Consider the following 25,627-nt stretch of genomic DNA (forward strand, 5'->3'; position numbering starts at 1 on the left):
TGAACAAATATGAGCTGATCAGAAGAGAGCGCCAGCGTGGCTTTGTTAAAGGTACGTCGTATCTGACTAATCTAATTGAATTTTTTGAGGAGGTCGCTAACGAGGTAGACAAGGGAGTGTCTCTGGACGTTCTCTATATGGACTTCCAGAAGGCATTTGATAAGGTTCCACACAAGATTATTAAAATGAGGACATACTGAATTGGAGGTAGCTTTTTGACTTGGGTTGAAAATTGGTTGGGAGGTAGGGGACTGAGTGCAGATAAAGAGTATGAACTCTGATTAGCAGAATATGACAAGTGGTGTTCCTCATGAATCTGTTCTGGGGCCTCAACTTTTCACCATATTTATGAATGACTTGGATGAAGAGGTGTAGAGTTGTATACCCAAGTTTGCAGATGACACTAAGCTAGGACGGACGGTAAGTAGTGCAGGTGGGAGCAGGAAGTTGCAACGGGTCATAGACCGATTAAGTGAGTTGGCAACATTATGGCAAATGGAGTTCAATGTGGGCAAGTGTGAGGCCATCCACTTTGGACCTAAAAGATAATTTGGAATATTTTCTAAACGGTAGCCAGGTACAAAAAGCAATCGAAAAGGCTAATGGAATGTTGGCCTTTCTCTCGAGTTGGAGTACAACGGGAAGGAAGCTATGCTTCAGTTGTCTAGAGCCTTGGTTAGACCCTCTCTGGAATACTGCGTTCAGTTTTGGGCCCCGCACCTCAGGAAGGATATATTGGCCTTGGCGGGGGTGCAGCGCAGGTTCACCAGAATGATACCTGGGCTTCAAGGATTAAATTATGAGGACCGGTTGCAAAAACTTGGATTTTATTCCCATGAGTATAGAAGAATGAGGGGTGAACTGATCGAGGTGTTTAAAATGTTAAAAGGATTCGCTAGTGTACATACAGAGAAATTATTTCCTTTGGTGGCAGAATCAAGAACGAGGGGACAATCTTAAAGTTAAGGCTAAGCCATTTAGGAGTGAAGTCAGGAAGCACTTTCACAGAGTAGTCAATCTGGAATTCTTTCCTGAAAAAGGCAGTGGATGCTGAAACAATTGGACCTTTCAAAACTGAGATTGATTTCTGTAAGGTAAGGGTATCAAGGGATATGGATGTAAATGAAGTTGAGATACAGATCAGCCATGATCTAAATGAATAGCGCAGCAGGCTCAAGGGCTGAATGGCCTATTCCTGTTCCTATGTTCCTAAAATATCCTCATCCTAATTTTAGTTCCTTTTTTAAAAAAAAAAAAGAAGCCTGTAATTGTCTCATCTGTTTTTTTTATTGGCAGAACATGTAAGCATTTTAATTATTGACAGTGAGACACTGTAAATTGAATTTTGAAAGCAAACAAAACCTCTGAGGAAATGAATGGGAAGAGACGTGGAAAACCGGGTTGGGAGGCTTCTCGCTAGCAGCCCTTGTGGGGAAATGAGTGGGAGCGGCCAGCCGGTGGGTGGAGCATTACAGGTGAAGTGAGTGACAACGGAATGATGGGATTTGGAGGATAACTGGCTTAACAGGATAGTTCAAAGGGGGAAGCAATGAAGTAGTAAGGGAAGGGGGTAAAGGGGTAGCAGTCGTATGGGAGCAAGGGGTTGGGAGGAAGCGCGAGTGATGAGGGGAGAACAGGAGCTGCTGATATGCATATTTTACTTGCACCGCACCACTGTCGAATGCAACCTGCAGCTGTCAGCGGTTCTTTTCCCTGCCATGCCATTGACCACTTCCCACCTTTTTAAAGAAAGGAAGAGGGAAGCAAGTGGAGAAGAGCAGAGACTGATAGCAGCATCATGCAGACAACAAACTGCTGAGTGGGACCGTATTCTCGGCACTGTGTGGAACGCCACGGGAGATTTACCAGCTCATATAATGATTTGGAAGTGAGCAGAAGAGGAATAATGTATTGATGTTTACTGATACAAAATTAGAAGTTGCAGCAAACTGAGGGAGAAGGCAGGAGATTACAGGGTGATCTGGACAGATGCAGTTCAATATAGAGAAATGTGAAGTTGTCCATTTTGGGGCAAGGGCCGTGAAAGGAAATGCAGTCTACTCTTGTTTTGATTGAAATAGCACATAAATGTCATCCATTAATGAACACGCTTTCAAAATTTATTACTTAATTGATGCCTCTCAATTAAAATGTTTTAATTTGAGCTTGAATTCCCACTGCAAATGAACCCCGACGAGCAGAATCTGTTGCTTAATTTGAATTTGAAACCCATAATCAACAGAGCAGCTAACCTTTCATGGCTTGTCTCACGGAGGAATGAATTTGCTGAAGAATTTGGAACCAACCCTGTTTTTTTTTTTTTTGCATCGTGGATCAGCCACTTTCAAAACTGACCTGTAGTCATGTCCAGCTCCACACGATGGAAAGCAAGCCCGACATTCCCAGAGAAAGGATCAACGCGGGTGTGCAATAAAATTCCTGATATTTATCACATCATTTGGAAGACCTATTTAATACCAAGGTTACTGGCCTTTTTTTACATGCTGCATCCAAGCTGAATGATAGTTTGCATCACCCAAATTGTTCAGATGGGGGGGGGGGGGGTTGAAAAAACACTAAAGTGAATTAGCAATATTGGTATGTGCGAGCATGATCAGGGGAGAGGAAAGCTGCGAGTCATTGGGAATTCCAGGCTTCCGCCCTCCCCCACTGATGTTTTCAGGATGTTAAGACATTTTGTAACGTGCAGAAACAACTAAAAGGCTGCTTTTCCAGAATGTCACTTTGAACAAAGCCTAGCATCCCAAGGCAGAAAAGTTGCCTTAATGGTTGACAACGGTGGCATTCACGTGGAATGCCTGCGTCCAAAAGCAGAATTCATCACCAACTGCTGTTGGCACTGCAAGCTTTCCTATGAGCAGCGGAAGCAACAGCATGGACTGACGGTCAAGGATTCCACACAGGCACCAGAGCCGTCTCTGAAGCAGTGAATGCTTAAGTATGCTGTTGCGGCTGCCAAGCAGACTTGAGTTTTTGAATCGGTGAGGAAATCCTGATGTTCGAATTGGTGACCACACAAATTCTTAATGCTGTGCAGGAGCATGCTGCTGCTTGTGGGAGTCGGGGAAGAAGCCCAAACAAGAAGATTCAGCGAGCAAGGATAGGTTTAGAAACTAGCCTCCACCAGCTTCGACGTCCAAATATTGTATGTGCAGTTGCCAGGAAGTTGTTGACGAATGAGCCAGTTGTTCATATGGAGCTTTTCTCTACAAAACTGTTAATTGTATTTAGTGCAGAGAAATGTGCTGTCAGAAAGAAGCAAGCCACAGTCCATATTTTGCAAAATGACTTAACTTTATGTTGTGCAGCTTGTACTGTGCATTTTTGGTGTTTGTCGTGTTTTGGTGTGCTGCTATTAAAATTTGGTTAATTTGCTCTACTGGATAATTCCGGGGGGGTGGGGGGTTTTGAGCGAAACACATTAAGAGGCGTAGACAGAATCCCCGAACTAGTAAGATTCTGACGCGGGGAGGACGGGAGTTCAGGTATACACATCAATGTGGTAAATATATCTTCAGCGTGACTTTGCATGTGTACAGTGGGAGTATTATGAATGAAACCTTGGCAATGTGCCTCTGAATTGGGGTTTTGAAAACTGAAATGTTGGGAAACCTGACCACAGCTGAGTCAGAAATTTAAGTGGGAATCAGGGCGTGTCTGAGGGGAGGAGAGTCATTGCCTATCTTTTGATGGACATTGAATTGATGGCGGATAATCTTTGCGCATGTGCTGTGTTTGGAGAAATTTATAAGGATAGAAACTAATGGCCCAAAATTTGCTGTCAAAATAACGGCGAGGACAGATGCGTGATTAAACGCAGAAATCAAAGTTGCTGTTGGAGATGCGCCGTTACATGAAAACAGCATCTTGCTGTCTGGCTCCCATTCAAATGCACTGATCGGTGTGAAGTTCCTGTACTTGCACAGTAGATACGAAGTAAACTCGCCACAACGTTAAGTCTAGTCATTTCAAGTTTTAAGTACCCTTTTAATGATGTGATAGGTGTTAATTGCTGCCAGTCGACACCTCTGGCGCTGAAAATTAACTAGAACAAGTGTGGAGCCTCATTCCTTCAAGTTTTAATTGTTTTTTTAAAATTATATAATTTATTTTATTTTTTCTTTCGGTCTTTTCTCTCTCTTAATCCAGTCTTTCTTTCCCTCAATTTCTTGTTCTGTCGCTGATTTGACATTGAATTCACCCACTCTAATATACACTTCCTTCTCGGCCCTTGCGCTGTTAATTTCACAATCTTTCAGTCTGATTGTTTAAGGTGATATACAGTTGCTTGCCCTTTCCATCCGTTTCCATCTTGCGCTGTCGGGAACGTGCCACGCAAAATATCAACTGGCACGGGCATGACTAGCAACAGCCGCCGTTCGTTGACCAGTTACAGCAAATTTTGGGCCATTGTGTATAACGCATTTGTCATTTATGTAAATTGGATAAAGTTCCACCTTAAAAAAAACTTTAGCTTTCGATTTGGTTATAGTTCCTCTGTGCCACATGACTTTTGTTAACCTCTCAAGAATAAACTCGAATAATTCTGTTTTAGCTTGATCTTTCATGACACTGGCTTTAGTGCCTGCTATATGGTCAAGTAAACTGCATGTTTACAGTCCTTCATCCCAATATATATGCATTTGGCATATGAACCACATAAATCTGCATAGTGCATTGGCTTTTTCAGGGTTTAAGCTTTGTTAATTTGCTTATTCACAGTTTTAACCCTTTATTATATTCCAATTTCTTGTGCTATAATCAGAGATTTCTTGCTTATTCAGCAGCCATTGATACTTTGACTTCTATGATCCATTCTGGAAACTACTAGACATCACCCTGTAATTGAGTTAGTGATTTAAGCAACAGTATATGGATCATAAAATAATTCCTGTGGCATTAAGTGCAAATGAGCAGTGCAGTTGCAAAAAATCTGGTTATAAATTAACTTCTAAACACTACTAGGTATGCAAGGATTTTGGAGCAAATGGGTACAGGTTAAAAGGAGTCGAATGCAAATTTAGAGCAGATGTCATTTCTAACCTCCTTGGTTCTTAAAGTTATGCAGCCTTACTTAGACTGACTGTCTTAAAGAAAAACATGTACTAAGGCAGAGGGCCTTGTAGGCATCCATAGGATTTTGCATTCATTTCCTCCAGAGACTTGAGCACAAAAAACTAGGCTGACACTCCAGTGCAGCACTGAGGGAATGCTGCCGCCTTTCGGATGAAACGTTAAACCGAGGCCCCATCTGCGCGCTCGAGTGGACGTAAAAGATCCCATGGCGCTATTTCAAAGAAGAGCAGGGGAGTTGACCCCGGTGTCCTGGCAAATATTTATCCCTCAGTCAACATCACTAAAACAGATGATCTGGCCGTTACCATGTTGCTGTTTGTGGGAGCTTGCTGTGTGCAAATTGGCTGCCGTGTTTCCTAAATTACAACAGGGACTACACTTCAAAAGTACTTAATTGGCTGTTAAGTGCTTTGGGACGTCCGGTGGTCATGAAAGGCACTATATAAATGCAAGTCTTTCTTTCAGTGTGAGAATATCTAACTAATACATTTAAGAAGTCCTGTGAATGTTTATTTCAATTATAGAACATTGTACAGATTATTATAGAAATGTATTGAACCACAACATTTTCTTCAATATTTCCACTATAGTGTCCAACTTAAATGTATTTAATTATAATTTGCAGACATGCTTAGGCAGGTTAAACTGCATTCGTTATATGAAAATGTTAATTTGCAGACTTGTGGTTTCACGCCAATAACTGCACTCTTAAATATAAATGACCCAGATTGTGTACAAATGTAAATGTACACAATCTGGGTCAATCAGCTACAGCATAAACCCTCTCATGGGTTTTGCCATCTACCCAATAGCTTCCCCCCCCCCCCAGCCAAATAAACATGTTGAGTTGATTCTGTGCATCATCGTCTACATCACGATGCAAATGTGCATATACACAACTGACTCCATCTTCATTCTTGGGTCTGCTGCATGCAGATACTGATTATGAATATTTAGCCATTACATGCTGCCACTGTGTATGCGTGTCTTTCCTAAATTAATTTAAATTGCACTGCTACAGATTCCACACCCAGTGCACCATTCTAGGCGTTGTCCGTTTCCAATATCGGATCCATTGCGCATGCACAGTAAAATTGTGTTGAATGTACACCAATTGGCTCCCGAAGGGATTGTTACATTTGCAGCTAAATCTAAATGAGAAATGTTGAGATCAGATCACTCCCATAACTCGGATTGTGAGGTAAAAGCACCTTTAAAAAAAAAATGTGTATTCCCTTTTCCACGTATTGCAAAGAATTCCAATTACATCCAGATTTAGTTTGTTTGTTTCTGCTAGATAAAACAAAAAAGTTATGCTGATGACATAATTGGGTGAAGCTGGGCTGAATTACCAATGTGTAAGGGAGCTGAACTAATGAATTAATCATTAACTCGAAGCACTTCAGTGTTTGTCATTTCAGTTGTGTAGGTTAATTCATTTATCCCCTTGGTAATTTCTGCCTTAACTGCTCTGATATTAGTAGTCTTCTCTTAGGCAGTCCCTTGGAACCGAGGATGACTTGCTTCCACATTAAAAATGAGCTCGCAGGTGGCTGATTAGTCCAATGCGGGACCTACAGTCTCTGTCACAGGCGGGGCAGATGGTGGTTGAAGGGGCGAGTGGGTGGGGTGCTTGGGTTGACGTGCGCTCCTTGCGCTGCCTGCGCTTGGCTTCCACTTGCTCCCGGCGAAGAGACTCGAGGTGTTCGGCGCCTTCCCGGATGCTTCTCCTCCACTTTGTGCAGTCTTGGGCCAGGGATTCCCAGGTGTCGGTGGGGATGTTGCACTTTTTCAAGGAGGCTTTGAGGGTGGCCTTGAAGCTATTACAGGTAGACTATCCTTTATCCGAAAACCTCGGGACCAGCCGTGTTTCGGTTTTCGGAGAATTTCGGATTTCGGAAGGTGGGTCGGCGGGGGGTCGTGCACACGACTTATGCTGACGCGCAGCGTAAGTCGTGCGCACGACCCCCCGCCAACACCCCCGCGGGCCCCGACCGCCGGCCCCGACCCCCCCCCCCGCGGACCCCCGCCGGCGCCGACCCACCCCCGCCGACTTACGGTCGGGGTCGGGGCCGGGGGGGGGGGTCGGCGGGGTGTCGTGCGCACGACTTACGCTGACGCTCAGCATAAGTCGTCGGGGCCGGCGGGGGAGTCGGCGAGGGTCGGGGCCGGCGGGGGGTCGTGCGCACGACTTACGCTGGACTTACGCTGACCGAAAAAACCTTCGGTTTTTAGAGGGTTTCGGTTTTCGGAAGTCCGGATAAAGGGTAGTCTACCTGTAGTAGTAGTTTGTTTTTAAAAGTTTTCAAAATTAAGTTAGTCCAACAGTTGTCAGTGGTAGCAGTCTCCCCTCTAAGTCAGCAGGCCATGGGTTCATGCTCCACTCCAGGAGTTGAGCACATACCTCGGCTGATCCACATTGCAGCACTGGGGGAACGCTGAACTGTTGGAGTTGCCATTTTTCAGATGAGTTCAGGCTCCTGTCTGGCCTCCCGGGTGGACGTAAAAGATCCCATGGCCAATGATCCCTTTAAGCTGAGCGGCTGTCTGGAGCTCCTGCGCAGGCCGCTTGCCGGCTTTAAAATGGGAAAAAGTGCGCATGTGCAGAAATTTGAATGGGCCGCACACCCAAAAAAATTAAAGGGGAAATTGCCTATGGCACTATTCAAAGCAGAGCAGGAGAGTTCTCCTGGTGTCTTGGCCAACCTTTATCCTTCAACCAACACAACTAAAATAGTTTAATCAGTCACTTGTGGAACCTTGCAAATTTTGGCTTCCTCCTGTTCCTACGTTACAACATTGACCGCATTTCAAAAGTAATTAATTGGCTGTGAAGCACCTTGGAATATCCCGAGGTTGTGAAAGGTGCTATATAAATGCACCTTTTTTCTTTCTAACTTAATTTTTTTAAGGAGTGATGCTCCTTGAAGCATTATTGGTTGAAATATTACTAATACTAAATGTTTCCTTTCATACAGGTTGAAGATTGTAAAAATATCATTTAAATGCAAGCAGTTCTTCATTCAGCTTCGAAGAGAATTGGTGAGTAACCTCTTTGTACTATGTACTGTCTCTAGCCTGAAACAGCTTCAAGGAGGAATAAAAGATGAGTAGTAGATCTTAATGTGTGTCACTGATTACCCTGTGCACAGTTAAATACAAATCTATATTTGTGTACAGTCATGTGTTGCTTCATACTTCAAACTGGTTTAGAACTGCTTTCAATGAATTTTAATGCTCACTAGACATGCAGTAGCTAAATGGATGTGATTGTGAGCATTTGAGGGGGAAAGATGAAAGGGGAACATATGGCCCTCCGTACTGTGCATGAAACTGAGCTGTACAAAAAATGTTGGACAGGAAATGACTAACTGGTGCATATAGTTGTAATGCCTTGTGCATCACGTCGAGACTCCTTACACACTAGGTGCCACGTAGTCGCCTCCGAGAGGCGAAAAAACAGATCAAAAACTCAATTAGGGGAAAAAGAAACCTGGAAAACCCCTCTCCAATCTCTAGGTGATCAAAATGAATCCAGAGCATCACATTGACCATGACTTGCATTATTTGATACATACCTCTTGTATAATTCAATCCCTGCCCCAGACAGGAACGGGTCCACCTCCCTCTTGAAGGAATACATTTAATCAGCATTCTACGCACAAGCCAGCAACTTGTTCATAGGTCGTCTATGCTATTCGCTGGGAAAAGAACCACCGCGTAGCATCTAACCTATTCCCTTGCGAAATGTATGCGCATGACCCCTGGTCCTCCCCAAACTACATCATTGACAATTTTTCAGCGTGCACGCAATCTAGTCCTTTTTTTTTTATAGACTTCAATCAAACCTCCCCTGAGTTTAAGCCTATCTGGGTTGCGAAGGTGTTTTAAGCTGGGAATCATTCTCGTGGCTCTCCGTTGAACCTGTTCCAAAGCCTTACTATCACCCACCATGTGAGGGGACCAAAACTGGATACCGTATTCTAAATGAGTCCTAGCTAAGGTATAGAAATGCGTAATCTTGGACATTAGAAAACATACGAATGGCCTGGGTTTTCTGCTTGCCAGCCTGTAATGTTCTACTCGTTCACTTTAATGGGCAGAAAATCTCAAACTGGTGAGTAGAAGCAGAAAACCCTGACCAACATGTTCAAAATACACGTAAGTGGAACACCTAGCTATCTGAGGGTATGACTTAAATTAATAAAATGAGTTTAAATATCAGTTATGGGCTTTGTGTGCTGTCTGTCTTACTAGAAGATGAGGCCTTTAACCTTTCCCTTTCAATTATTTACACTGCTGTTCAGTTGACTGCACAGATGTGACTCAGTATTGATGGTCAGTAGAGAAGTGATTTAGGAGGCACACCAGAAGAATGGATGTGTAATATTTGAGATACAAAACTACAGAAAACAAAATGCAAGAAATTATCCATATATACACTTCAAGAATTGTATCTCTGCAAATGGAATATTTGTATATGTATCATGCAAGATCATCATTTTCATGCATAGGGTTTTAGTATTGTTGGGGGGGGGGGGGGGTGGTGTCTGTTGGGAAAAATTCAGTATCGCCTCGTGTGGGGCGCCATTATCGGCCGTGCGCAAAGTTTAGCGTCTGGCACTAATTATCGCCTCCGACGGCAAACTTGGCTTTTATCGCCCCTGGAGGTGATTGTTGCGCTAAATCAGGCGCTACACAACTGTCTTAAGGCGCAAAGTCCCAGGAGCGAGGCGCTACCTCAGAGCGCTGGTGATGCAAGGAAGGGCAAATCAAAATAAACCTGCAAAGTGCTGCTCAGTACCCAAAACTCCTTCACACAGCGTTGAATCTCTCCAGAAGTCTGTCTGTCTCTCTCTCTCTCTCTCTTGCTCAGAATGTGTGGTGCAAAAATGTCACCAACAAAAAAAGGAAATAGCGCTCCCCCAGTCCCTCTCTGACTGCAAAACGCTCCCCTCAACCTGTCGTTGCTAGCGGTAAGGCAGGAGGCGCCACTCAATATCTGGTCCGGGCGTTGCACGCTCGACTGACGTCACGATCTGCCGGCGCAGGAGATCGTGGCGGTAGTGTTTAGCGCCGCCGCAAAATGTCTAGTTAATTTCGCGGGTGCTAGTTGCTTTGCGCCCCATTAGTGCCCTCTTAAGGCGCTAACTGGAGGCGCAAACAACTGAATTTTTCCCCCACCGTGTTATTTGTAATATGCTCAAAGGAGTTCACAACATGTTTTGGCAACCTTGATTTGAAGTGGGTAAACCTGAAATATGCACTTGTTTTACACCGAACAAACCCACTGCGGCAACAATTTTGCCAGTTGAATGCCAAGACCATTTAATTGTGTTTTATTTTTATTCCTCAACTAGCTATTGGTGTTATCAAAAGCAAATACATTACTCATTGTAGCATTCAGAGTATGTCAACTGTAAAATTTGTGTTCGGCACGATTATTTGATAAATGTTGCATACGCTTAGTTTTTCTGGCCAAGGGTTACAGTTGGTGACTAAAGAAAAATGATGGCTCTGCAAATTTTATTCTTCCTAAATAATTGCTGTACCATATAGAATGAAAACAATCTAAAGGAAAAAATCTTTTGACTAATTGCAATTCTTAAATATTTCTGGTGGCAATCACAGTCTCTTTTGTTTTGTTTATGAATTGGGGAGAATTTTCCCCTTGAGCCTTGTATTACATTGTTGAATAGTAGGACTTTGACTCACAAACTGGAGCTTCTCCACATATGCTCCAAATCTCAGTTGGAAAATCAAAATAGTTTGCATGGCATTGCTGAACTACAGACATTTCCAGGGCCCAGTCTCTGTCAGGATTGTATGCACCAGGAAGAATTGAAGACTGGGAAGAAATTGCATGAAAAATAGGGTAAAATTGCTTTTTTTTTAAATCCACTTTATCTGATCAAATCCCAGTTGGAATAGCGAACTGTACTGCGCATGATTTATGATTTTGAAAAACAATGAAGTATCAAGCCCCACTGAGTCACTAGATGGCATTGTGCCTTAATCAAAACAATAACCGAATTCTTGAAATATCTTGCCGAGTGAGATTTGTTCAGGTTGCACTGTGATGCATTATGTAATCTATGAATGGGAATAGCCATCTTGCAAGACAGATCAGCTAATTTAAGTTGTACGACATTTTAGCCTGTAGATGAGGGCTGTGCTCTATCATCTGAGACTGAAATATACAGCATAGCTTTAATGTGTTACAAATTACTTCAACCAGTAACTCAGCAAATCTTATTTTACAGCTAGAGCTAATACATGTCCAGCACCAGTAATTTCTTGTGCAATTCAATCCCAGTAATAATGAATATTGCAGATTTAAGATCATTTGGCATCTGTTGATGGCCGTTGTATTTTGATAGAACATTAGTTTTGCTCTGTGATCTGTTGAATTGCCTCATAAAAATTAAATGGTGCAGCTTTCTACGCTAATAATTTATACATCATTAGAACATTCAATTCAAAACATGATCTTTTGTTATTAGAATGTTTTATGCGGGACTATTATCAGTAATTGATTTGATAGCACTAATGTCGGAATTATGGCCTGTGCCTGTTAATACACGGATAGCGAGGCCGTGCTTGGCCTGTGTCCTATGTATTATATGCGGACCTGAATTGGCAGCAGCTGTGATGGATCTGTTGAAATTTGTTCTGTACAAACGTACACATTGTAAGATTTTTGCTGGTGACGTACTTACTTTAAGACTTCGTTTGGTAAGATTTGTAGGGTTTTTTCCGAAGGTAGTCCTTGGGGAGAAATTATAAGGGAAACAATAATTTTCTTTAAATTGCTTATTTTCAAAAAAGCATGATACAAATTGTGGCCAGATATGACATTTAAAATTTTAATAATTGGATTTTGTGCAATAATGCTATTGCATACCTAGTATTTTTACAAAAAGTACAGGAGTGAATACCAAGAACTATAAGCACATCCCTAGATAAATTACAGCATTTAGTTATTACTGAAAATTCAATTTTAATATTTTCACATCCCTGTATTCACCCATTTCAAAGGACCAAATGTACTTGAGTGATTGCAGGGTGTTTCCCCCCCTGTAATCTATTTAAAGACCCGGCATATGTAATGTCGCTTTTATGGAGCAGGGGCATTAGAATCCGTCAAGTACTCTGAGGAGAGAAGGACAGAAAGCCAATACAGTCTTTGGTCATAGAGAGAGTGCATCAACAGATAGCTATTATAGAGCAAGCATACTGCCGTGGGGGAGGGGAAGTGCCATGGATCAATCCCCCATCCTGCAGTTGGACCCACATGTTCATTTCTTTGAAGTGAATAAAAAGGTTACACAAATGACCTCTGGAACAAAGATAAAAAGATGAATTATGAATGCTGGAATCTGAATATTGGAAATACGCAGCAGGTCAATCAGTATCTGAAAAAGAGACGGGTTAACATGTTGGCTGTAGTTTATTTTGTTAATTACAGCTGGCTAGGCAGCAACTAATAAGCTTGAACTTACTAAAGGAAAGTACTTGCCTCAAATGGAAACTATAACAACAGCTCCCGATGCACAGGACTTGTGCTGGCCATCATTCTGCCCCCACACCCTCGTGTGCACCAAGCAAATAGCCTTGATACATTTGAAGGGATGCTTGATGCATACATGAGAGAGAAGGGAATAGTGGGCAAGGGGACAGGATGGAAAGAGGTAATTAGAGTGGGAGGAGGCTTGTGTGAAATGTGAACACCTGCGATGATCAGTTGGCCCAAAAGACCTGTTTCTGTGCTGTAGATGCTATGTACTGTAATTATATAGCTGCTTTTATATTGTTTGATGATGGTGTACTGGTGTTGCTGACAAGTGGGACTCGTGCAGCGCCAGAGTAAACTTACCACATTCACTAAAGCTGATGGGTCTTGCTGCTGGCCAGCCTGAGCCAGTCCGACAAGTTTACTTTAGGGTAGATGCCTACTGCACAAGACCAGTGCATTGGGAGCTGGTGGCACCAACACTTAATCAATAAACTAGCTAATAATGTTTGGGTCAAGCCTTGCCCAGCATTATAGCCAGGAGATTGGAGAATCTTAATGTAAAGGTGTTTTGCATTCCACACATTGATGCTTGACATATAAATTTATGAACTGTTTTTTGCTAATAGTTTTCAATTGATCTGTGTTCAAGACCCCAGAATACTAATATTTTATTTGAAAAGGGGTGTAATTGGCCATTTACTATCCAACATTGTTGACTGATCATATTGCACCAATGGAACTTTTTAAAAGAAAATTAGACACATCTATCCGGTTTTATGACATTGCTAACCAAACTGAAGAGATTCTAAAGAAATATTTGTACTTCAATTAACCGCCTTAACTTTTTCCCCTATCAGCAGGACTCGAGAGAAACATTACTAGGGTTTAATATGGGGAACTACCGAGCTTGTAAGAATTTGTGGAAGGCTTGTGTGGAGCATCATACATTCTTCCGGCTAGAAAGACCAGTACCTCCACAGAAGAACTTTTTTGCACATTACTTTACATTGGGGTCAAAGTTCCGATACTGGTAGGTGCTAAAGATTTGTCACTTTTATTAGTTACTGACAAAGCCATTAAGTTATACAGTAACGTAAAGTGATTTTAGCTTTTATTTGGAATAACCATTTTTCATTTCATGAAAAATATTGTTACGGTTTGTATTGCACAATAAAGCGTATTGACAAAGCTATAGCCCTTTGTCAGGTTATGGTCTTGCCTGGCGATATTTGCTGAAGCAAGTATTTGTTTATACTGGTCAATGGTTTTAATTTTATTGGGGTAGCTCAGCTTTTATTGCAACAGGTTGGGGTCCTAATTTTGTTTTTTTGGAGCCCCTTTCTGTGCTGCATAAAAAAATATGGCTATTCCTTCGCCCCTCAAAAACCTGACCAGTCACACGCAGCAACTTTAAAACAAGGTTCTCTTCTGGCTTTAATATTTTTTAACTGTGTTCTTTGCTACGCTTGCATCTAAATTTGTGCCCATTAACTTCAGCGAGTCTGTTGAGTAGTTCAGAATTCCCTACTGTATAAAGCACCATGACTGTGCTGTGGGGAATGCAATCTTGTGTTTTATCAGCAAGCAATTGCTCCTTTCATGTCATTATCAAGCCCAATCCAAGAAACTACACTGCGCACTTTTTTAGTATCTGACCATCTCGGAATTTTATATATTGTGCCAAACAATTGAAAGCTGTATGTTAAAAGTTGTAGTTGTCAATTGCTGATGACCTTTGCTTCCCAACTTATAATGAACTAAGATATGTGTCTAAAGTTTTCAATTTGTATCTAATTGGATGATCAAATTTTAACATTGACCCGTGTGTTGAATTCCAAGTTAAAAATTTGTTTTTAAAGCATCCCACATAAACCCATCAAGAGACGAACAGATATACAGTAATATGCAATGTTACGGGCAATGATGGTGTGTGTATCTGTATATTGGTGGGGAGGAAAAGACTCATGAAATCTGGAAGCTCTGCTGGTATGTAAAATGTATAGCAACAGCTTTGATGTACTATAGGGCAAGTTTTAAAAATATTCTTCATGTTTAATATAAACCCAAATTCCTAAAACAACAAAACAAAAGATTTTAGAATTCACCCGTGGAAGATTGCTGACGAAAATGATACAGAAGCTGTTACATTGTGAAAATATCGAGGCAAAGTTTGTTTTCTAAATCATAGAATCATAGAAATTTATGGCACAGAAGGTGGCCATTCGGCCCATCGTGTCTGTGCTGGCCGAAAAACAGCTATCCAGCCTAATCTCACTTTCCAGTTCTTGGTCTGTAGCCTTGTAGGTTATGGTACTTCAAGTGCATATCCAAGCACTTATTTTAAATGTGATGAGCGTTTCTGCCTCTACCACCCTTCCAGGCAGAGTTTCCTCCCCCCACCCCCCCAAACCCTCTGGGTGGAAATCAATTAGTTCTGTGTACTACTCCATATGGTAGGAAACTAACCTTTATCTAGTATTGGATCCGAACTGGTGTTTAAACTTTCCAATATTCTATCAATTTACAACCCAGTCTCCCATAAATTTTTGCTGCATAATTTTACTGTCCTATGTGCAATGCAACTCAAATGTTAGCTTGAAATATCCAGAGCTTTGTGGGGCAGGCAGATCATTCGAGAGGCCAACAGTATAGTCATGGTATCACCATTTAGCAGTAAATGCAATCCTTAACTTCTGCATACTCTGTTAACATGAATGCAGACTGTTTACATAAGAAATAAGAGCAGGAGTAGACCACACGGCCCCTTGAACCTGCTCCGCCATTCAATAAGGTCATGGCTGATCATCGACCTCAACTCCACTTTCCCGCCCGATCTCCATATCCCTTGATTCCCCTAGAGTCCAAAAATCTATCTCTCTCAGCCTTGATAATACTCAAAGACTCCAGAATTCTCTGCCCCAGAGGGCTATAGATTCTAAGATTCACAACCCTCTGAGTGAAGAAATTCCTCCTCATCTCAGTATTAAATGGCCTACCCCTTATCCTGAGACTATGCCCCCTCGTTCTCGACTCTCCAGCCAGGGGAAACAACCTCTCGGCATCTACCCTGTCAATCCCCTTCAGAATCTTGTATGTTTCAATGAGATCAGCTCTCATTCTTCTAAACTCCAGAGAGCCTAGGCGCAATCTCTCATCATAGGACAGCCCCCTCATCCCAGGAATTAATCTAGTGAACCTTCGTTGTACTGCCTCTTAGGCAAGTATATCCTTCCTTAGATAAGGAGACCAAAACTGTGCCCAGTACTCCAGGTGTGGTCCCTCCAAGGCCCTGTACAATTGTAGCAAGACTTCCTTACTCTTATACTCCAACCCCCTTGCAATAAAGGCCAACATGCCATTTGCCTTCCTTATTGCTTGCTGTACTTGCACGCTAGCTTTCTGTGTTTCTTGCACGTGGACGCCCAAATCTCTCTGAACACCAACATTTGAAAGTTTCTCACCATTTAAAAAATATTCTGTTTTTCTATTCTTCCTACCAAAGTGAATAACCTCACATTTCCCTACATTATACTCCATCTGCCACCTTACTGCCCACTCACTTAGTCTATCTATACCCCTTTGCAGACTCTGTGTTCTCCTCATAGCTTACTGTCCCACCTAGCTTTGTATCATCAGCAAACTTGGCTACAGTACACTCGGTCCTTTCATCTAGGTCATTAATATAGATTGTAAATAGCTGAGGCCCCAACACTGATCCTTGTGGCATCCCACTAGTTACAGCCTGCCAACCTGAAAAAGATCCGTTTATCCCTACTCTCTGTTTTCTGTCCATGCTATTATATTACCCCCCAACCCCATGAGCCCTAATCTTGTGTAATAACCTTTTATGTGGCACCTTATCGAATGCCTTTTGGAAATCCAAATATATTACATCCACTGGTTCCCCTTTATCTACCCTACTAGTTACATCCTCAAAAAACTCTAATAAACTCTGATAGAAGTGTACATTGTAAAAAGTGCATCATACATTTTCTTCTGGTATGAATAAGTTACAATAAAACTTGGAAAATTAAAACTTTGTGTCACAGTATTGTCTTTTAAAGTGAGTTTGGTATATTAAGAAAAATCTGAATCTGATTTTTGTTTGCAGTGGGAGGACAGAGGTCCAGTCTGTGCAATATGGAAAAGAGAAAGCAAACAAAGACAGGGTATTTGCAAGGTATGATGTGATGTTTATATCATTCTTTGTAATGGAATGAGGTTTTTTAAATAACAATGTTTATTAAATACTGGCATTATTGTAAAAGATCTGCATAAAAACAATGCAATTATTGCTGCATAATTGGGATAATACGGCGCTGATGTCTGCATGTGAAATCTTTTGCATGGATTTGCTTATTTTATGTGGTAAAATGACAATCTAATCAGTTGGTATGCCTGCTTTTATTGGGTTTTTTTGTTAGTGGAGATTAAATGGCCTGTGGTTCCTTTGCAAGAACATTTTTCACGAGCTAAACATTCCTGGTTACAAAATATTCAGAAGAGATAGAGTGGGACAACAAGCAGTGATACAACATAAGGATGATCCAGGAAATGATGCAAAAGCTGAATTGATTGTTGGAGCCGATTTCCATCTCCGGAACATCACTCGACTCCACCCCTGCCTCAGCTCATCTGCTGCTGAAACCCTCATTTATGCCTTGTTACCTCTAGACTCGACTATTCCAGCGCACTCCTGGCCAGCCTACTGCATTCTACCCTCCATAAACTTGAGATTACCCAAAACTCTGCTGCTGCTCCTGTCCTAACTCGCACCAAGTCCCGTTCACTCATCACCCCTGTGCTCGCTGACCTACATTGGCTCCCGGTTAAGCAACGCCTCAATTTCAAAAGTCTCATCCTTGTTTTCAAATCACTCCGTGGCCTCGCTCCTCCCTATCTCTGTAATCTCTTCCAGCCCCACAACCCCCCCCCCCCCCCCCCCCCTCGAGATATCTTTGCTCCTCTAATTCCGGCCTTTTGAACATCCCCGATTTTAATCACTCCACCATTGGCGGCCGTGCCTTCAGCTGCCAAGGCCCTAAGCTCTGGAATTCCCTCCCTAAACCTCTCTGCCTCTCTACCTCACTTTACTCCTTTAAAAACATTCCTTCAAACCTACCTCTTTGACGAAGCTTTTGGTCAGTGATATACCTATCAATTCATCCAATGAAAAGCGACGAGTTAAGAAAGTAACTATAGGTTTTTATTGGCTAAATAACAGAGCCCACCCTCGTGGGTGATCGGATCCAACAAGGAGGAATACCAGCCAGTCGACCACCTTTATACCTGGGCAGGTAGGTGGAGCCATGGGCGGAGTCAGCAGTGGTCAGCCCAGGTATAACAGCGTGACAAGAGGCGACCTCGTATAGTGATACAACAGTGTGAACAGTGATAACCATAGAGTAACGATATAACAGTGATAACTATAGTGTAACGATAGTGAACCACAAAAGTGGTTTACCACATTCACCCCTTGTTTAGATTTGAGTCCAGCGGGGTGATGTGTACTACCAGTTCTGGTATGTCAGTCTGTCCGGGGGCCTCGTAAGCCTTTCCAATCGTCGCAGCGGCGGTGTTGCATTCTCCGGTGGTGATGCTGGTGTCTGCGTGGTCGGCGAGGGCTCGTGGGGTTCCGGCATGCCGTCTACCTGAGCTGGAATCGGGGGGGTGGGGGGTGGGGGGTGAAGGTGGTGTCTCCGGAATGCCCGAGGGTGCGAGGTCTCGCAAGGAGACTGTGTCCTCCCGCCCGTCTGGGTATGCCACATAGGCGTACTGAGGGTTGGCGTGCAGGAGGTTCACCCCCCTTGACCAGGGGGTCCGTTTTATGGGCCCTCGCGTGCTTTCGCAGCAGGACGGGCCCCGGAGAGGTCAGCCAGGTTGGTAGTGTGGTTCCCGTAGTCGACTTCCTGGGGAAAACAAACATTCGTTCATGGGGGGTGGCGTTAATGGCAGTGCAAAGTAGTGACCGGATGGAATGCAGCGCTGCCGGGAGGACTTCCTGCCAGCGGGAGGTTGGGAGGCCCTTAGACTTTAAGGCTAAGAGGACGGCCTTCCATACAGTCGCGTTCTCTCTTTCCACCTGGCCGTTCCCTCGAGGGTTGTAGCTGGTGGTCCTGCTTGCAGCAATACCTCTTGCTAGTAGGAACTGGCGGAGTTCCTCGCTCATGAAGGAGGAGCCCCGGTCACTATGTATATAGTTTGGGAACCCGAACAAGGCGAAGAGGTCGTTCAGGCATTTAATGACCGTGGTACTGGTCATGTCTGGGCAGGGGAAGGCGAAGGGGAAACTGGAGTACTCATCAACAATGTTGAGGAAGTACACATTACGGTCAGAGGACGGGAGGGGCCCCTTAAAATCGATGCTCAAGCGCTCGAAGGGGCGGGTGGCCTTGATCAGGCTTGCTCTGTCCGGCCTAAAGAAATGCGGTTTGCACTCGGCACAGGTCTGGCAGTTCCTGGTCATGGTCCTGACCTCCTCGATGGAGTAGGGCAGGTTGCGGGCCTTAATGAAGTGGTAAAGTCTGGTGACTCCGTGGTGGCAGAAGTCGTTGTGGAGGGTCTGGAGTCTATCAATTTGCGCGTTGGCGCATGTAATTCGTGATAGAGCATCAGGGGGTTCGTTCAGCTTACCTGGCTGGTACAAGATATCATAATCATAGGTGGAGAGTTCGATTCTCCATCTCAAGATCTTGTCGTTCTTGATTTTACCCCTCAGCTTGTTATTAAACATAAAAGCGACCGAACGCTGGTCGGTGAGGAGGGTAAATCGTTTGCCTGCCAGGTAGTGCCTCCAGCGTCGTACAGCCTCCACAATCGCCTGGGCCTCCTTCTCGACCGAAGAGTGTCGGATCTCAGGGCCCTGTAGGGTCCTTGAGAAGAAGGCCACCGGCCTCCCCTTCTGGTTAAGGGTAGCGGCTAGGGCGAAGTCGGATGCATCGCTCTCCACTTGGAAGGGGATGGACTCATCCACCGCGTGCATTGTGGCCTTAGCAATGTCTCCCTTAATGAGGGAGAAGGCAGCGCACGCTTCCTCCGTAAGGGGGAAGGATGTGGACTTCATGAGGGGTCTGGCTTTGTCCGCATAATTGGGCACCCATTGGGCATAGCAGGCGAAGAGCCCCAAGGTTCTCTTCAGCGCCTTTGGGCAGTGGGGGAGGGGTAACTCCATGAGGGGGCGCATTCTTTCGGGGTCGGGGCCGATGAGTCCGTCCTCTACTACGCAGCCGAGGATGGCAAGGCGTGAGGTGTTAAACACACATTTCTCCTTATTGTAGGTGAGGTTCAGCCGTTGGGCCGTACGGAGGAATCTCTCCAGATTAACATCATGGTCCTGCCGGTCGCGGCCGCAGATGGTGACGTTATCTAGATAGGGGAACGTGGCGTGCAGCCCGTTCTGGTCAACCATCCGGTCCATCTCCCTTTGGAAGACCGAAACCCCGTTGGTGACGCCGAAGGGAACCCTAAGGAAGTGGTAGAGGCGGCCAGTCGCCTCGAAGGCGGTATACTGGCGGTCCTCAGGGCGGATAGGGAGTTGGTGGTAGGCCGACTTAAGGTCGATGGTCGAGAATACTCGGTATTGTGCAATCTGATTGACCATATCAGATATGCAGGGAAGGGGGTATGCGTCCAGCTGGGTGTACCGGTTTATGGTCTGGCTGTAGTCGATGACCAGGCGGTTTTTATTGCCGGTCTTAACGACCACGACCTGGGCACGCCAGGGGCTGCTGCTCCCCTCGATGATGCCCTCCTTCAGGAGACGCTGCACCTCAGAGCTAATGAAGGCTCTGTCCCCGGCGCTGTACCGCCTGCTCTTGGTAGCGACGGGTTTGCAGTCGGGGGTGAGGTTAGCGAACAGGGAAGGTGGCGGGACCTTGAGGGTGGATAGGCCGCAGGTGTTACGCGGTGGGCGGTTTAAAGGCTGCTGGTTGTCGACTGTGAGTGGGGGGAGGGGTCTGCCGTATGCTAGAGTGACGCTTTGTAGGTGGGACGGCAGCGCAGAGCTGGGGGAGGACGAGGAGTTTAAAATTTTTATACTCCGTGCCCTTAACCGACGGTCACGACACAGTAGCTGCTGATGTCTGTGGCGTGGGACCTCGATGCCATCGAGATCCGGTTGCGCGTTGGCCGGGCAGTGAGGGAGTAGTGGCTCACCGTGTCTGGGTGGATGAAACTCTCCGTGCTTCTGCTGTCGAACAGGCAGGTCGTGGCGCGGCCGTTTACTTTGATGTCCATCATGGACTTGGACAGGTGGTGCGGGCAGGCTTGGTCCAGTGTGACGGAGGCTAGTGTGTGGCTCAGCGAGCTGCCGTAGTCTGCGGGTGAGGCGGTGGTCGAGTCCGGAGGCGAGGTGGCGGTCGAGCGTGGAGGGTAAAATGGCGACGCCCACGAGGTTGGACAAAATGGCGGAGAAGATGGCTGCCCCCACAACTCACATGAGGCACTGCTGGTGTCGGTTGCCTGGATCAAAGATGGCCGCCCCATGACTCACACGTGGGGATGCTGGCATCTGTGGCCTTGATGGAAGATGGCCGCCCCCACAACTCGCATGAGGCACTGCTGGCCTCTGTTGATCTCTGTTGGCCTCTGCAGGCCTTAGCAAAGTGGCCTTTCTTCAGGCAGCTTGAGCACGTCGCGCTTCTTGCTGGGCAGCGCGCCCTAGGATGTTTCGCCTGGCCGCAGAAGAAGCAGCCGGCGGCCCGATCACGGGGGTCCGAAGTCGCAGCCGGTACCGGGGGGTGGCGGTCCCGATCGGGTCCGGGACGCCGATGCAGAGGTAGGTCCCAGGGGCGGCGCTGCGAGGGGTGTCGGGGTCGGTCCCGAGTCCCAGGGTCGCAAATTACTGTACCTGGAGTACGCCTCGAGGTCCCGATGGGCCACTTCTAGGGAGCGAGCGAGGGCTGCAGCTGTGTTCAGGTCAAGGTCCTTTGCTTCAAGAAGTCTTTGCCGTGCGTAGTCGGACCGCAGGCCTTTCACGAAGGCATCGCGGACATTATCTTCAGTATTTTCTGCCGCTGATACCGCTTTAAAGTCACAGTCCCTGCCGAGTGCTTGTAGCGCCCGTAAAAATTCATCTACCGACTCTCCTGGCTGTTGCGGGCGGGATCTTAGGTGTCTGGCATACATGGAGTTTACCGGGCTCCGGTACTGTTGTTTCAGCAGGTTGATGGCGGCTTCGTATGTTTTAAGGTCCCGGATGAGTGCGAATACTTTAGGGCTCACTTGGGCGGTCAGAACTCTTAGCATGGATTTCTGAGGCACACCGGATTCTCCCAGGTAGGATTCGAAACAGCTCAGCCAGTGTTCGAAGTCGAGGGCTGAGTTTGCTGCCTGTGGGTTTAGATCCAGGTACGGTGGTCGGAGGGCTCGCAGCCAGGCTGGCTGCTGTGGCTGTTGTAGCTGGGCGTCTGGCTGGTCGCTTGGCTGGTCGTTTGACTGCTCAAGTGTCGACATTTTAAAACTTAGCCAATAAAATTGATATACCTATGAATTCATCCAATGAAAAGCGACGAGTTAAGAAAGTAACTATAGGTTTTTATTGGCTAAATAACAGAGCCCACCCTCGTGGGTGATCGGATCCAACAAGGAGGAATACCAGCCAGTCGACCACCTTTGTACCTGGGCAGGTAGGTGGAGCCATGGGCGGAGTCAGCAGTGGTCAGCCCAGGTATAACAGCGTGACAAGAGGCGACCTCGTATAGTGATACAACAGTGTGAACAGTGATAACCATAGAGTAACAATATAACAGTGATAACTATAGTGTAACGATAGTGAACCACAAAAGTGGTTTACCACAGTCAGCTGCCCTAATATCTCCTTATGTGGCTCGGTGTCAAATTTTGTTTTATAATACTCCTGTGAAGCGCCTTGGGATGTTTTATTATAAATACAAGTTGTTGTTGTTGAGTTAAAGAATAAAAATGGAGATGTTACTCTATTGGGTGTTTATTCTGCACCTCTGAGCAATGCAAAGGAGACAGAGGAAGAGCTATGTAGACAAATTAGAAAAAAATCTAGACATAACTGGGTTGTACAAATGGGTGACTTTAATTATCGAACATAGACATGGGTAAAAGCAAGGTAAGTGACTAAGAAAGGGAGGGGTTTCTACAATCTGCCTGTGGGGGCATCACATCTGTCCTCTCCTGACATTCACATACACACTGCAGCTGGCTGGAAAGCGGTCAAGAGCTGAAATCCTGGCTGACTTTTTCACCTCCCTAACCTGAGGGCACCGGCCAACCAAGTATTCAGAAGTTCCTATTATTGCTAAGCAACGGAAAGGAGAGGGGGAAGGATATGATGAAAAATTGGGCCAAAATAATGGTGACTTTAATTATCTGGAAATAGACTGGAGTGAAATTAATTGAAGTGGCAAAGATGGGGTAGGTTTCTACAGCTTATCAGGATTGCTTTTTAGATCAGTATGTGGTAACTTGTGTGCTGATGGGCTTGGGTAGAAGGCCAAGCAAACACAAAACTAGGCTGGAGGGGATTGCCAGATCAATCGTGGCTGTTGTGGCCTCGCAAACCATAATCCAAGAGGTCTGGAGGCATGGGCAGGCAGTCGTGTGTCTGTCTGTCTGCAGCACTGGCAGCTTCTATTCTCAAATCCAATCAAGTTCTGAGATATTTTTGAAGGATTTGGGGGATTTTCCCAATGATCAAAATGTTGGACAGTACTGGAACAGCAGGTTGGGTAAGCCTCTCACCATTGTATTTATATAATGGCAAAAAGAGTTTGCATTTATATAACCGCCTTCATGTCCTCAAGACGACACAAAGCACTTCCCAACCAATGAATTACTTTTGAAGTATAGTCACTGTTATGTAAGCCAACATAACAGACAATTTGCACGCACAAGAAATTAAAGCTAGCATTAAATCAAAGGAGCAAGCTTATAAAGTTGCCAGAAAAAGCGGTCAGCCTGAGGATTGGGATCTTTTTAGAAATCAGCAAAGGGGGACCAAGAAATTGATAAAGAAAGGGAAAATGGAATATGAGCACAAACTAGCGAAAAATATAAAAACGGATTGTAAAAGCTTCTATAGGTATGTGAAAAGGAAAAGACTGGTGAAGGTAAATGTAGGTCCTTTACAGTCAGACGGGAGAATTTATAATGGGGAATGAGGAAATGGCAGCGAAATTAAATAAATACTTTGTTTCTGTCTTCACGGAGGAAGACACAAAAAAACCTCCCAGAAATACAAGAAAAGCAAGGGTGTGGTGAGAATGAGGAACTTCAAGAAATTATTATTAGTTTAAAAAAAAGTACTAGCAAAATTAATGGGACTAAAAGTCGACAAATTCCAAGGACCGGATGACCTACATCGTAGGGTTTTGAAAGAGGTGGCCATTGGGATAGTGGACGCATTGGTTGTCATCTTCCAAAATTCTATAGATTGTGGAACGGTTCCTGCAGATTGGAGGATAGCAAATTTAAGAAAGGAGGGGGAGAGAAAATGGGGAACTGCAGACCTGTTAGCCTCGCATCAGTAGTTGGGAAAATGCTGGAATCTATTATAAAGGGTGCAATAACTGGGCACTTGGAAACTAATAGTAAGATTGGGCAGAGTCAACATGGATTTATGAAAGGGAAATCCTGTTTGACAAACCTATTGCAGTTCTTTGAGGATGTAACTAGTGGAGTAGACAAAGGGGATGTGGTGTATCTAGATTTTCAGGTCTTCGATAAAGTCCCACACAAGAGGTTGGTGAACAAAATTAGGGCACATGGAATTGGGGGTAATATACTAGCATGGATTGAAAATTGGTTAACAGACAGAAAACAAAGAGTAGGGATAAACGGGTCTTTTTCAGGATGGCAGGCTGTGACTAGTGGGGTACCGCAAGGATCGGTGCTTGGGCCCCAGCTATTCACAATCTATATCAATGATTTGGATGAGGGGACTAAATGTAACATTTCCAAATTTGCTGATGATACAAAGCTAGGTGGCAGTGTCAGTTGCGAAGAGGATATGAAGAGGCTTCAAGGGGATCTCGACAGGCTCAGTGAGTGGGTGAGAACATGGCAGATGGAATATAATGTGGATAAATGTGAAGTATGCACTTTGGTAGAAAAAACAATCCTAAATGGTGAAAGATTGGGGAATGCAGATGCCCAAAGGGACCTGGGTGTCCTTGTACATGAGTCACTGAAAGTGAATGTGCAGGTGTAGCAAGCCATTAGGAAGGCAAATGGTATGCTGGCCTTCATTACAAGAGGATTTGAGTACAGGAGTAAAGAAGTCTTACTCTAATTATATAGGGCCTTGGTGAGACCACACCTGAAGTACTGTGTACAATTTTGGTCTCCTTACCTAAGGAAGGATATACTTGCCATAGAGGGAGTGCAACAAAGGTTCATGAGATTGACTCCTGGGATGGCGGGACTGTCGTATGAGAAGAGATTGAGTAAACTAGGCCTGTATTCTCTTGAATTCCGAAGAATGAGAGGGGATCTCATTGAAGCATACAAAATTATTACAGGGCTTGATAGGGTGGATGCTGGGAGAATGTTTCCCTTAGCTGGGGAGTCTAGAACCAGGGGCCACAGCCTCAGGATGAAGGGTAGGCCATTCAGGACTGAGATGAGAAGAAATTTCTTCACACACACACGGTGGTGAATCTTTGGAATTCTCTACCCCAGAGGGCTGTGGAGGCTCAGTCATTGGGCATATTCAAAGCAGAAGTCGATAGATTTCTGACTAGTAAGAGCATCAAGCGATATGGCGATAGGGCCGGTAAATGGAGTTGAGGCAGAAGATCAGCCTTGATCTCATTGAAAGGTGGAGCAGGCTCGAAGGGCCGAATGGCCTGCTCCTGCTCCTATTTCTTAAGTTCTTATTAGCAAGGTTCCATAAACCGCAATGAGATAAATAACCAGTTAATCTCTCTTGGTGGTAGCTGAGAGCTGAACGTTGGTGAGGAAATTCTCTCTTTCCCCCACCACCCCTGCCCCTGCTCTTTGAATAGTGCCATGGAATCTTTTACATCCACCTCAACGAGAAAA

The 25,627-nt window shown here is 44.8% G+C and overlaps 1 protein-coding gene across 5 annotated transcripts in view; it reads left to right on the plus strand.

The window, feature by feature from the left end:
• ptpn4a (protein tyrosine phosphatase non-receptor type 4a) overlaps nucleotides 1-25,627 on the plus strand; it is a 264,046-nt gene that overhangs the window by 161,852 nt on the left and 76,567 nt on the right. For all 5 annotated transcript variants that reach the window (XM_085986873.1, XM_085986872.1, XM_085986874.1 and 2 more), the window contains 3 exons: nucleotides 8,076-8,139; nucleotides 13,471-13,643; nucleotides 16,725-16,793. In XM_085986873.1, coding sequence (XP_085842999.1) covers nucleotides 8,076-8,139; nucleotides 13,471-13,643; nucleotides 16,725-16,793 — 306 coding nt within the window. The remainder of the gene's footprint in view (nucleotides 1-8,075; nucleotides 8,140-13,470; nucleotides 13,644-16,724; nucleotides 16,794-25,627) is intronic.

The sequence above is a fragment of the Somniosus microcephalus genome, chromosome 4 (genome assembly GCF_052327205.1).
Source record: "Somniosus microcephalus isolate GS21.2 chromosome 4, FLI_Smic_1.0, whole genome shotgun sequence".
Taxonomy (NCBI): Eukaryota; Metazoa; Chordata; class Chondrichthyes; order Squaliformes; family Somniosidae; genus Somniosus; species Somniosus microcephalus.